Genomic DNA, 14,335 nt, shown 5'->3' with positions numbered 1-14,335 from the left:
TACTCTGAAGGGGTAAGTGGGGTAGGCTCTAGAGTCTAGAATCCTATCTGCCAATCAGGGATGTGTATGTAAATATCTAAACATTTGTATCAACATGCCCGTACGATCAGCCTGAGCATTTCAATTACAAAAGGAGGCTCAGGGAAATAAATTCTGAATAATATATTTGGAGTTATTTCCATGAAATGAACACATATTTAGTAAACATACAGTGATGATTGAATACAATTAAAAAGACTGCATAGGGGCTTTAAAATCGATTAACTCCTACAATCCCACTGTGATACATGCACATTGTGGACTTTTTGAGCTATTCTGCACCATTGGATTTGTCTATTTCTTCTGCACCGGTTGGTACCAATCAGTAGTCTGTGTGATTAATGGGGGCTGAGCCAGAGTGGTGTCTGTGAGACAAGGGTGGATCCCGAAGGGGCCCCGGGGCCGGGTCTTTTACCATAACCTCAGTAGAGTCAAATTATGTTCTACTTGTAGCGCTGGTTGTCCTGAAAAGAAAATAGAAAAACACTTCATTGTGAGGCTTAATATAAGGGCTGGACATGCAGATCAATGAAAAGACGATTTTCACTGGGGTCTCGGGACCGATACGGTTAACAGTTGTACACCTTGTTGTGATCAAATCAGAAAGTCTAAGGGATAACTTCACAATCAATATCTAATTTTAGGCTTCATTACCTTTTACTACGACCAAGTTGCCAATGGAAGTTTGTTCCCCAAAATCATGGCCCGTGGATCGAAATAGAGTAGAACAGTTGTAGACAGAAAAACACATATGGAGTGGGCATCAAAGCAATACCATATTGTGTTTTTACGGTGGATACATGCCAGTGAGTCTGTGGGTCACAAATTCTGTAGAGAAAACAATCAGGGACCCATCTGTTCCCCTGCATCAGCCATTACCAGTTCCAAGCTGTTCTTGCCAGTATGAGCACAATAAATGACAAGCACAGTGTCGTAACCAGTCATAACAACTAATGTTAGTTTATGACAACCAACATGGCTGCAGAAAATGACATTGACTGCAGGGCTCCAGACTAACATTCCCCTGGTGGCACTAACGTTTTTCAGTTGGTGACACCAGCACATGATTTAGAAAGTTATTCAGAATGTTTTATTAAGAAGTGTAGTAGACTAATGATATGCTATTCAATAAACACGTTGTTACATCTAACATGTCAATGCAGGAACGCATGATATTTTGATATGCGTTTTGGGTTGACAAATTTTTAGGTAACACTTTACTTGGATAATCTCAAGTAGGTGTTTTGTAGATGTTCAGTAGATGTTCAATAACTGTCAACAACATTTCAACTAACTATCCTCGAACCATAACCCTGACCCTAACCTTAAACCTTATCCTAACCCTAAACTGAACACTTACTCTAGCCCTAATCTTTGCCCTTAGCCTAACCCTTATTCTGAACCTAACCATAGCAAGCATTTGCATGTCAACAATGACTTTGTTGATAGTATGACAATCTGTACATCATCTATGTGGCACTATCTAAATAAGTGTGACCTATTTTGTAAAAATTGTACTGTCAAAATAGGGCTCCAGAATTCAGATTTTTTTGTTAGAAGAGATGAATTTGCCTTCTTCTTTTACGTACACTAATATTATATACAGGCCTAATTCAATTGGTTCTAACTCACCACCCAAGGAAGTGTAAACTCAAAACACATTAGCTAGATTGCTAACTGTAAATATAACACCTACTGCTAGTAGCCATGTATTCATCTAAGAGTAAATGTCTGTAAAAAAGTGAAGATGGCCAATGTGCAATTTCTCGAGCTACGTATTCCGAAGCCATACAAAGGTATGTTGATTGTTAAACAGTGTGCTTTGACCACAATTATGATCAGTGAGAAATACAAAGTGTACTTACCGAAAGCTATGACCCTACTCTCTTTAATATGGACAACTAGTTTTTTTTTTTTTTACAGCAGCCCGCCCCAACGAAACAGGCAGGCACTGGCAGGACAGACACTTTTATTACAGGAATCATGAGGATAATGTACTTTATTGTTTAACAAATTCATGGTTTTATCTGCCCCAAAATTTGGACATTTTGATTGAGGTGACCGGGTACAATGTGCAGCTCGCACCAGTGCGACTAATACATTTTTTACTTGCAAAGCTGAGTCAAAGGGTCGCTTCATGCGTGGTTGCAGTCTGGAGCCTTGTGTTACATGTTACTGCTTACAACGTGACAAGAATAGATCATGACATATTGACATGATTTGTTATGTCTGAATATGCTTTTTTATTTATTTGTTTACTTATGACTGGGCTAACCAAATGTTTTTTTACAACTGGTCAAAATAAGTCCCCAAAAATAGTCTTACATCCAAGTTCTCAAGCTACAGTTGAACTTACATCCTTGCTCTATCTTAACTCCTCTCCTGTAAGGGCTAAACAAAACACCAGTGCATTGTAAGCCGATACCACCATCAAGTGATTCTGAGGAGACTTTGACGAAGTCATGCCCCGTCTCACCTGACATGGACCTCTAGGTGCCCATGCTGAAGCCTGTTTTGAACCTGCCGTCTCTTGTCTTATTTATTGATTCATGTATTGGACTTCCCAACACCTCCATAGGAAGGACCATTAAACTGATTGTCAGAGCGTGATAACTTTAACATACTCTGCAATATAGTGTTACTTATTCTGGATGAATAATAGATTGTTGAATAAGTTGAACCCAGCCGTGAGTGACTACAGACCGCTCTTGCTGATTAACACTGATATCAAGGACTGATACTCAAACATGTAGACGCATCTCAGAGCAGTAAGTATATCGAAATGATCATTTGATTTCAGGTCTGGCCATTAAACGCATGCCTTCGATGGTTATGAGAATGATTTGAAATGGACTCTGCCCAGTAGGTCTCAGTCTTTGGCCTTTTGAAGATGCACACTAAAGTTTATTGTCAATGCATGCAAAACAGAGTGTTTGTGTAGTTGGAGCATGTCTTATTTGCAAGCCATTGGGAGTGACTACATGTGAACACGGTGTGTCTCTGGGTAGAACCAGGCTTCTTCCCTTTCAAAGGTCAGTGAATCTTTATGTTGTATTAACTTTTTACATAAGTGACGGCAGTTGTCAACAGGCTTGTTTCTGTAAGTCTCTCTGGAGCTATAGGTAATTGATACAATAATAGATCTATAAGTATATTGTGAAGTGGGTCAATCTTAAGAGCAGTTTACTTTTCTCCTTTCTCTGTGTGAATACAAAATGACAGTAGCAATGGTTGAAAATGTAATGTATTTATGGAAATACATCTCTGAGGTGTTAATAACAACCAAACGTTAGATCCAAAAATGCTAGCAGGCAATAGTTCATATGGATTTAACAATATACTGTACTTACTGTGAATGTTGTGCTAGATTCAGTGAAGGCTTATCAACAGGAGAGCAATAAATTATACTGTAACATTTGGTTTACACTTTAAATATTAAAGCACATGCTTCCCTATGAATGACCAATAATGTAAATACAGACTGTAATGGCCAAGACCAGTTGACTTGGATATACCCAAATGAGAAAGTTTATCTTCCGATGCCAAGGTTAACCCGAAACTTTAACCAACTCATCAGACACAGATTAACCAGGTCTCATTACCCCTTGTGGTGATCAGATAGGATCTCCTGTTTCTCTTAAGGGCCCCAACCGGCCAAACTTGTGTCTTATTGAAACACTAATCAGGTTGACCCGTGCATCACGTTTGTAGCCGTTTGTTTTGTATTATGGGTCTTGTCAAATTGTAATTGGTGCAGAAAGTTAGATGGAATCTCAGAAGAGGTACTGAGAGACAGAGCACTGTCTCTCTTCTCTTCTTTATTGTTTATCTTCTCTGCTCTTTGCAGCTAATCCTTCTACCTGAACACTTCATCAATTTCTGTCTGAGTGAGCAGGCACACACACACACACACACACACACACACACACACACACACACACACACACACACACACACACACACACACACACACACACACACACACACACACACACACACACACACACACACACACACACACACACACACACACTCCTCCTAGGGTTAAGTCCCCACGGCATGTGTTAGTATTGAGGTGAGCCAGCCAATTGTTAGATCTCGCCCATGTCTTCTGTGTTACAATATGTCATCACATATAGAGTTGTAATATATTATTCACCATTTCTGTGGGTTACTTAGGTCCTGTACATTACACTAACAAGCAGCTCTATTATAGCAGAGTTGAACGCCTGTATAGAAGCCTAATTGCTCTGCATCGGTAATTGCTGATAAATGTCTCCGTAGAATGATGTATGTCGTCAGGTTTAGTCTCAAACCTCGAACTTTGTTTGAACTGATATGTTCATGTTCATTTTTTACACAGACATTTAAACAACCAACATTTTCAGACTGCAAAACCAATGTGCCAAGTGCAAAAATTACCATAAATGTCATTAGAGTCTGGCATTGTGATTTATATGTCAACTTTTCTTCAATAATATGCACGATAAAGCTGTGACTATTTATGCATTGCCGTTTACTAAACTTTTATTTAAAAACTCGCTTCCTCTATATTGCATATTGTTGAAGACGAGTTACAAAATTAACTCACACTGCGAGATTTCAATGAGGTTTAGAGCATTTTTAGCACTTTGCACAATTATTTTGCGCTCAGAAAATGTTGCCCTTAATGTATGAAATATAGAGTTTATGTGTATTGGTTCAACTGTTGTGTCTATTTATACTGAACAAAAATATAAACACAACAGGTCATGAAACATGGGACCAACACTTTAAATGTTGTACTGACCAAAAATATATACACAACATGTAAAGTGTTGCTCTCATGTTTCATGAGCTGAAATAAAAGGTCCCAGAAATGTTCCATATGCACAAAAACCTTATTTCTCTCAAATTTTGCCCACATATTTGTTTACATCCCTGTTAGTGAGAATTTCTTATTTGCCAAGATAATCCATCCACCTGACAGGTGTGGCATATAAAGAAGCTGATTAAACAACATGATCATTACACAGGTGGACCTTGTGCTGGGAAGAGAGCAAAAAGGCCACTCTAAAATGAGCAGTTTTGTCACACAACACAATGCCACAGATGTCTCAAGTTTCAAGGGAGCATGCAATTGGCATGCTGACTGCAGAAATGTGCACCAGAGCTGTTGCCAGAGAATTCTCTACTATAAACCACCTCTAACGTTGTTTTAGATAATTTAGCAGTACGTGCAACCGACCTCACAACTGCAGACCAAGTGTAACCACACCAGCCCAGGACCTCCACATCCAGCTTCTTCACCTGCAGGATCGTCTGAGACCAGCCCCCTGGACATCCGATGAAACTGAGGAGTATTTCTGTCTATAGGAAAGGCCTTTGTGGGGGAAAAAACTCATTCTGATTGGCTGGTCCTGGCTCCCCAGTGGGTGGGCCTGGCTCCCAAGTGGGTGGGCCTATGCCCTCCCAGGCACACCCATAGCTGCACCCCTGCCCAGTCATGTGAAATGTAGAGATAAGGGCCTAATTAATTTATTTAAATGGACTTGATTTCCTTATATGAATTGTAACTCAGTGAAATCATTATTGTTGCATGCTGCATTTATATTTTTGTTCAGTATATATAAACTCAGCAAAAAAAGAAATGTCCCTTTTCAGGCCCCTGTCTTTCAAAGATAATTAGTAAAAATCCAAATAACTTCACAGATCTTCATTGTAAAGGGCTTAAACACTGTTTCCTATGCTTGTTCAATGAACCATAAACAATTAATGAACATGCACCTGTGGAACGGTCGTTAAGACACTAACAGCTTACAGACGGTAGGCAATTAAGGTCACAGTTATGAAAACTTAGGATACTAAAGAGGCCTTTCTACTGACTCTGAAAAACACCAAAAGAAAGATGCCCAGGTTACCCTGCTCATCTGCGTGAACGTGCCTTAGGCATGCTGCAAGGAGGCGTAAGGAATACAGATGTGGCCAGTGCAATAAATTGCAATGTCCGTACTGTGAGACGCCTAAGACAGCGCTACAGGGAGACAGGACGGACAGCTGATCGTACTCGCAGTAGCAGACCACGTTTAACAACACCTGCACAGGATCGGTACATCCAAACATCACACCTGCAGGACAGGTACAGGATGGCAACAACAACTGCCTGAGTTACACCAGGAACGCACAATCCCTCCATCAGTGCTCACACTGTTCACAATAGGCTGAGAGAGGCCTGTTGTAGGCCTGTTGTAAGGCAGGTCCTCACCAGACATCACCGGCAACAACTTTGCCTATGGGCACGAACCCACCGTTGCTGGACCAGACATGACTGGGAAAAAGTGCTCTTCACTGACGAGTCGCGGTTTTGTCTCACCAGGGGTGATGGTCAGATTTACGTTTATCGTAGAAGGAATGAGCGTTACACCGACTGTACTCTGGAGCGGGATCAATTTGGAGGTGGACGGTCAGTCATGGTCTGGGGTGGTGTGTCACAGCATCATCGGACTGAGCTTGTTGTCATTTCAGGCAATCTCAATGCTGCGCGTTACAGGGAAGACATCCTACTCCCTAATGTGGTACCCTTCCTGCAGGCTCATCCTGACATGACAATGCCACCAGCCATATTGCTCGTTCTGTGCGTGATTTCCAGCAAGACAGGAATGTCAGTGTTCTGCCATGGCCAGCGAAGAGCCCGGATCTCAATCCCATTGAGCATGTCTGGGACCTGTTGGATCAGAGGGTAAGGGCTATGGCCATTCCCCCAGAAATGTCCGGGAACTTGCAGGTGCCTTGGTGGAAGAGTGGGGTGACATGTCACAGCAAGATCTGGCAAATATGGTGCAGTCCATGAGGAGGAGATGCACTGCAGTAGTTAATGCAGCTGGTGGGCACACCAGATACTGACTGTTACTTTTGATTTTGACCCCCCTTTGTTCAGGGACACATTATTCAATTTCTGTTAGTCACATGTCTGTGGAACTTGTTCAGTTTATGTCTCAGTTGTTGAATCTTGTTAAATTCATACAAATATTTACACATGTTAAGTTTGCTGAAAATGAACGCAGTTGACAGTGAGAGGATGTTTCTATTTTTGCTGAGCTTACATATACACCTACTCATTCCAGGGTTTTTCTTTATTTTTACTATTTTCTACATTGTATAATAATAGTGAAGACATCAAAACTATGAAATAACACACATGGAATCATGTAGTAACCAAAATGAGTTAAACACATCCAAATATATTTTATGTTTGAGATTCTTCAAAGTAGCCATGCTTTGACTTGACAACAGCTTTGCACACTCTTGGTATTCTCTCAACCAGCTTCACCTGGAATGCTTTTCCAACAGTTTTGAAGGAGTTCTCACATATGCTGATTACAGTACTTGTTGGCTGCTTTTCCTTCACTCTGCAATCAAACTCATCCCAAATACCCTCAAATGGGTTGAGGTCAGGTGATTGTGGAGGCCAGGTCATCTGATGCAGCACTCCATCACTCTCCTTCTTGGTCAAATAGCCTTTACACAGCCTGGAGGTGTGTTGGGTTATTGTCCTGTTGAAAAACAAATGATAGTTCCATTAAGCGCAAACAAGATGGGATGGCGTATCGCTGCAGAATGATGTGGTAGCCACCCTGGTTAAGTCTGCCTTGAATTCTAAATGAATCACCGACAGTGTCACCAGCAAAGCACCCCCACACCATCACACCTCCTCCTCCATGCTTCACGGTGGGAACCACACATGCGAAGTTCATCCGTTCACCTACTCTGCGTCTCACAAAAACACGGCAGTTGGAATCAAAAATCTGACATTTGGACTCATCAGCCCAAAGGACAGATTTCGACCAGTCTAATGTCCATTGCTCGTGTTTCTTGTCCCAATCAAGTCTCTCCTTTTTATTGATGTCATTTAGTTGTGGTTTCTTTGCAGCAATTGGACCATGAATGCCTGATTCACACAGTCTCCTCTGAACAGTTGATGTTGAGATGTGTCTGTTAATTGAACTCTGTGAAGCATGTATTTGGGCTGCAATCTAAGGTGCAGTTAACTCTAATGAACTTATCCTCTGCAGCAGAGGTAACTCTAGGTCTTCCTTTCCTGTGGTGGTCCTCATGAGAGCCAGTTTCACCATAGCGCTTGATGGTTTTTGCGACTGCGCTTCAAGAAACTTTCAAAGTTCTTGAAATTTTCCGCATTGACTGACCTTCAAGTCTTAAAGTAATGATGGACTGTCATTTCTCTTTGCTCATTTGAGCTGTTCTTGCCACATTATGGACTTGGTCTTTTACCAAATAGGGCTATCTTCTGTATATCCCCCCTAACTAGTCACAACACAACTGATTGGCTCAAATGCATTAAGAGGGAAAGGCAAAGTGTGGCTACTTTAAAGTATTTCAAATATAAAATATATTTTGATTTGTTTAAAAAAAGGTTACTATGTGTTACTTCTTAGTCTTCACTATTATTCTATAATGTAGAAATTTGTAAAAAAAAATAGGTAAGTTAAAAAACCCTGGAATGAGTAGGTGTGTACAAACATTTGACTCGCACTGTATATGTTATCCTAACAAAACACTGTACATGGATAACAGGGATTAAATACAATAGAGTTAATACAAAGCTCAGTACTAAATGATGTACAAGACCACCAAGAAGAGAAAGGGATGGCACTGTGTCTTTAGCGAGCACCATATTGTAAGGTTGCACTAATCAGCTTTGCTTTGTGTATGAATGAGCATCTATATGGGGAAAGGCTCATGTTGCAACTGGCTAATTCCTCTTAATCCTGACATATCTCCTACTACTTAGAGATTGTTTCCAATGGAAGGAGCGAGGGGATTGCTAGCGAGATTAGCGCTGGTTAGCTCCTCCTCTGCTGTTTACACTCATAGTTGCTTTCCCTCTCTCACTCCCTCGAAGCTAACCGAATTCACCGAAAATGGATTAATCCTCCTCCAAAATATGTCCCCAGGCACAATGACAAAACGATGTAAGTTTTTTTTTCTGTTGTTGGTTTCGGTGTTGTTGTGGATTAGATAGACAAAGTTGTGTGAGTGTAACCAGGGGATAACCTTGGCCTGACTGAAATGTGGCCTCATGGAGGTGTACTGTGTGTGGTTGTCAGGTATTAGTGGAGCTGTAACTTACTGGAAGATAATAGGGCAAGATGGCCTTCCCCCATCCCAGAAAACAAATGATAGTAACCAAAGAAAAAGATCCAATCAACACTCAAAGAGCCATGTCTGCATATAAGTGCATGTAACATTTATATTTTTTTCTAAACCACATTTTATATGCACTTACATGTAGACATGGCTCTTTGAATGTTGGTTGGATCTTTTTCTTTGGTTACTATCATTTGTGTTCTGGGATGGTGGAGGGTTATCTTGCTCCCATTATCTTCCTCTGATTGTAGGTCATGCAGTGTAAAGCCCCCATTCAGGAGATGGAAGACCTGCAGGTAAAATGATGAGTCCTCTGCTCTAGAGATTGGGACTGATATCACTGCTTTGACTCTTGTTCTGGATGCCGTTGGAAATGGGAACATACACCCCTGCTGTGTGAAATTATAGAATGTGTGTCAGAATACAAAACCTTGTTAAGGAAACTCACAGTGGGATGCAATCTCCACATAGGTAGTGACTGGAGGAGTTGACAGCATGCACGTACACCTACAGGCCTTTAAGTTGAGCTGTATCTTTATAGCCTCTAATGAGGTGAGATTACAGTGCATTCGGGAAGGTATTCAGACTCCTTCCCTTTTTCCTCATTTTGTTACGTTATAGCCTTATTATACAATTGGGTGTGAATACTTATGTAAATGTGATTTTTTTTTTAAATTATACATTTGTAAAAAATTCTAAAAACCTGGCTTGCTTTGTCAATATGGGGTATTGTAAGTAGATTGGTGTTGGGAAAAAACGATTTAATCAATTTTGGCATAAGGCTGTAATGTAACAAAATGTGGAAGAAGTCAATCGGTCTGAATTCGTCAAATGTTTGTTGTTGTTAGTCTTTTAGAGCTTTCCTAGTACGTCTAGTAGCCTTTTCAGATACCCAAACTATAGTACACCCATCCATTCACTAATACAGTATTATACAATTTGTTGAACGTTGCTGGCTAGCAGCTATCATCAAAGTGCACCGTCATAGAACTGAGAGTTCTTCCAGGTGGAATGATACACTCACCTTTTGGTCTTTCACCCTACACCAAGACAGTAGGCTTATTTATGCCTTCCTGTTCTATCCCATTGTTGTCTCTGATGTTTAAGGGATCATCCATTAGGTTTTGTTTTGGAAGCCTTTGATCGTGTAATGGACCCAGAGAAACATCCCCCTGAGTTCTTGGCCCACGCTAACAGGGCAGTCATTCGTTCAGTACTGGTATGTCTGGTGTTCTCAATGTCTAAAGTGTTAGGACTAATTCCCACTCACACACGAACAGTGATGTAAAGTACTTAAGTAAAAAATACTTTAAAGTACTACTTAAGTCGTTTATTGGGGTATCTGTACTTTACTATTTCACTCTTACCTTATTACATTCCTAAATAAAAGAATGTACTTTTTACTCCATACATTTTCCCTGACACCCAAAATTACTTGTTACATTTTGACAGGAAAATAGTCCAATCGATACAGGGACGTAATCCCCAATCCCTCTTTCCAACAAAGAAAAAACCTGCTCCTGCAAGTGAATTGGACGGCCAAATGAAACCCGCCCCAGCGCCTCCTTAATATAACTTTTCATGGCTGAGTCTCTGGACCTGAGAGAGAATATACAGCCCTCCTCTCAGAGGAGTGGTGCTGAGCAGGAGGTCAATGGCACAATCGTAGGACCTGTGAGGAGGCAGTCGGCTGGCCCTTCGTTTGCTGAAGACCTGATTCAGATCCCCGTTATCCCGAAGGTATGAGGTAAAGATCAGGCTTGTCATCCCCAGCTGGGGGAACAGGAGAATCGAAAGCCTCCAGATGAGCAGGGCCAGAAAGATGTGGAAAGCGTTGCTGGCAGGTGGACTGGCATGAAGGATTCCGTCCCAGAACTCTTTCCGAGGGCCAGTCAATTTGAAGGTTATGGATAGAAATCCACGGATGTCCAAGAACCAGGGGTAGCTCAGGAGAGTCCACCAAATTTCACTGGATAAAATCCACATGATAATCCAGAACTCGTAGCTGAATAGGCATGGTGAGTTGCTTCACCTTCCCAGACCCTAGGGGAACCCCATCCAGCGCAGTGACCGACAACAGAATGTCCAGCTTAATGAGGGGCAGCCCCTGTTGGCGAGCTAATGTGCGATCTAGAAAACACCCGGCAGCCCCAGATTCTATGAAAGCAGGAATGTCCAACTTCCCATTGTCCCACCGCAGGTTGGCTGGAAGCATCTGACTCACCAGTATTCTCCCATCTACTGACGAGACCTCCCGTTTCCCGTCAGCTCGGGACAGGAGGCACGGAAATGTCCAGACTGTCCACAGTAAAGGCAACGTTGCTCGTTAATCCTGCGTCTTCTCTCCAGACCGGAAAGTCTGGTGCGTCCCAATTGTATTGGCACCTCTGAAGGAGAACCAGAGCCGAATTGAGAACTCTGATGGAGTACAGGACAAGCAGACGCAGCATAAGGCAGTGGAACAAATTAAGAATTGACTCCCTCAGCGGAACCCGAAACACTTGAATCCACTCAGAACCCCTCCGTCCTCTTACAACAACGTTCCTGAAGCCGGTTGTCAATCCGTGTGGTCAGAACGATAAGCTCATACAGTGTATTAGGGTTGTCCCGGGAAGCCAGTTGAGAACCTCGCTGAGTCTGTTCATAAAGGCTGGGTGAAGTGCCTCTGTATACCGCTCTCAGCGGCGTGTGTCCGAAAGTCAATAGCGCAATCAGCTACGCTCTGGCTGCCCTGCCAAAGCGCAATGAGTCTTTGAGCAGTATTCATGCCACTGATGGGGTGATCAAAAACCCAAATAATCTCCTGGGTGAAGCTATGCCAGTTAAAACAAACGTCCGATTGCTGCTCCCATATGGCCATGGCCCAGGCCAGAGCCCGTCCTGAGAGCAAGGAGATGACGTATACCACTCTGGAACGCTCGGTGGGAAACGTTGATGCTTGCAGCTCGAAGGCCAGCGAGCATTGGATGCACCTCATAGCGCTCTGGTGCCGGGAGATGAGGCTCCCAAAGGGAGGAAGATGCTGAGCTGGTAGGGAGTGGAGGATTAGGAACAGCCACAGGTGCAGCAGCCGTTGCTCCAGTCTGTCCTGTCTGCAGAACGAACACAAGAGTTCTTAAATCATCCGACAATGTCTGCAGCCGCGCCTCATGGCAGCCAATCACAGTTTCATGGTGGGTGAGAGCCGACCGTAAATGGTGGAGTTCGGAATGTTCCTCGCACGACTGAGAAATCTCTGCTGGGTCCATTGTTGACTTAGGTCTACTGTCACAATAATGCTTGTACGAACTCGAACCCAGGTGCAGAGAAACACAGCAAGCAGAGGTAAGGGTAAATCCAGATCTTTTGCTTAGAGTCTTAACATAAACAAGTCAACCGCACAAGAGCACACTAATAAAACATGAGACCTAAGCAAATATCCAGACCAACTGAGGAACCTAAATAAACAAGGCAACTAGGTGAACAGAGAAGGTAATTAAACACAGGTGAATCCAATAAGTAATAATCAGGGTAACCCGGAAACTAGAAAACAAGGTAAGGGTGCCCTCCAGCAGTAACCTAAGGAAACAACAATCAAATAACACAGAAGCTGTGACACCTCTCCCCTGAATTCTGCAAAATACAACAAGTATAAGAACACATTTACTCATCTACTTTGGATATCCCAAGAAAATATATTTTACAAACAAATTCCAAGAATCCTTAAATAATATAAAGTCAACTTGGAAAATCATCAGCTATTGAATAAGGAAAAGGCATCAACAAGTATTCAATCTCAATGTATTGTTGGAAATAAGACATATAGTGATCCTGATATTATTTAACGTGAATTCAAAACACTTTTTTGTGAATATGGGTTCCTCTCTGTCAAAGAAAATGCAGAAAACTGATGGAAATCCCTTAGATTACATTAAGGGACATTTCCCATCTGTAGTTCAGTTTGATCTCTCTCAACCACCTTCATGAGGTAGTCACCTGGAATGTATTTCAATTAACAGGTGTGCCTTGTTTAAAGTTAATTTTTGGAATGTCTTTCCTTCTTTGAGCCAATCAGTTGTGTTGTGACAAGGTAGGGTTGGTATACAGCAGATAGCCCTATTTGGTAAATAAATTTTGTTATTTTAAAAACATTCTATTTAACGTGTATTTAACTAGGTAAGTCAGTTAAGAACAAATTCTTACTTAGAATGGCAGCCTAACCCAGAAGACACTGGACCAATTGTGCTACCCCCCTATGGGACTCCCAATCACGGCCAGTTGTGATACAGCCTAGATGTAAAAAGAACAAGTCCATATTATGGCAAGAACTGTTCAAATAAGCAAAGAGAAACCACAGTCCATCATTACTTTAAGATATGAAGAAAATTTCAAGAACTTTGAACGTTTTTTCAAGTGCAGTCACAAAAACCATCAAGCGCTATAATGAAACTAGCCCTCATGAGGACCGCCACAGGAAAGGAAGACCCAGAGTTACCTCCGCTGCAGAGGATAAGTTCATTTGAGTTACCATCCTCAGAAATCGGCAATTACCTGCACCTCAGATTGCAGCCCAAATAAATGCTTCACAGAGTTCAAATAACAGACTCATCTCAACATCAACTGTTCAGAGGAGACTGTGTGAATCAGGCCTTCATGGTCCAATTGCTGCAAAGAAACCACTACAAAAGGACACCAATAATAAGAAGGGACTTGCTTGGGGCAAGAAACACGAGCAATGGACATTAGACTGGTCGAAATCTGATGAGTCCAAATTTGAGATTTTTGGTTCCAACCGCCTTGTCTTTGTGAGACGCAGAGTAGGTGAACGGAAGATCTCAGCATGTGTGATTCCCACCGTGAAGCATGGAGGAAGAGGTGTGATGGTGTGGGGGTTCTTTGCTGGTGACACTGTATGGGATTCATTTAGAATTCAAGGCACACTTAACCAGCGTGGCTACCACAGTATTCTGCAGCGTCCATCCCGTTTGCGCTTAGTGGGACCATCATTTGTTTTTCAACTGGACAATGACCCAAAACACACCTTCAGGTGTATAAAATATATTTGGATTTGTTTAACACTTTTTTGTTTCCGCATGTGTTATTTCATAGTTTTGATGTATTCAGTATTATTCTGCAATGTAGAAAATAGTACAAATAAAGAAAAACCCTTACA

At 41.9% G+C, this 14,335-nt stretch overlaps 1 protein-coding gene across 3 annotated transcripts in view; it reads left to right on the top strand.

Annotated features, from left to right (window-relative positions):
• Nucleotides 1-8,875: 8,875 nt before the first annotated feature.
• The window catches only part of myo3a (myosin IIIA), an 87,929-nt gene continuing 82,469 nt past the window's right edge, over nucleotides 8,876-14,335 (top strand). For all 3 annotated transcript variants that reach the window (XM_052504986.1, XM_052504993.1, XM_035758127.2), the window contains exon 1: nucleotides 8,876-9,008. In XM_052504986.1, coding sequence (XP_052360946.1) covers nucleotides 9,007-9,008 — 2 coding nt within the window. In that variant the 5' untranslated portion in view covers nucleotides 8,876-9,006. The remainder of the gene's footprint in view (nucleotides 9,009-14,335) is intronic.

This window comes from Oncorhynchus keta, chromosome 4 (genome assembly GCF_023373465.1).
Source record: "Oncorhynchus keta strain PuntledgeMale-10-30-2019 chromosome 4, Oket_V2, whole genome shotgun sequence".
Lineage (NCBI taxonomy): Eukaryota > Metazoa > Chordata > Actinopteri > Salmoniformes > Salmonidae > Oncorhynchus > Oncorhynchus keta.
Note: the sequence above shows the minus strand (reverse complement) of the source record. Positions and strands in the feature narration are given on the sequence as shown.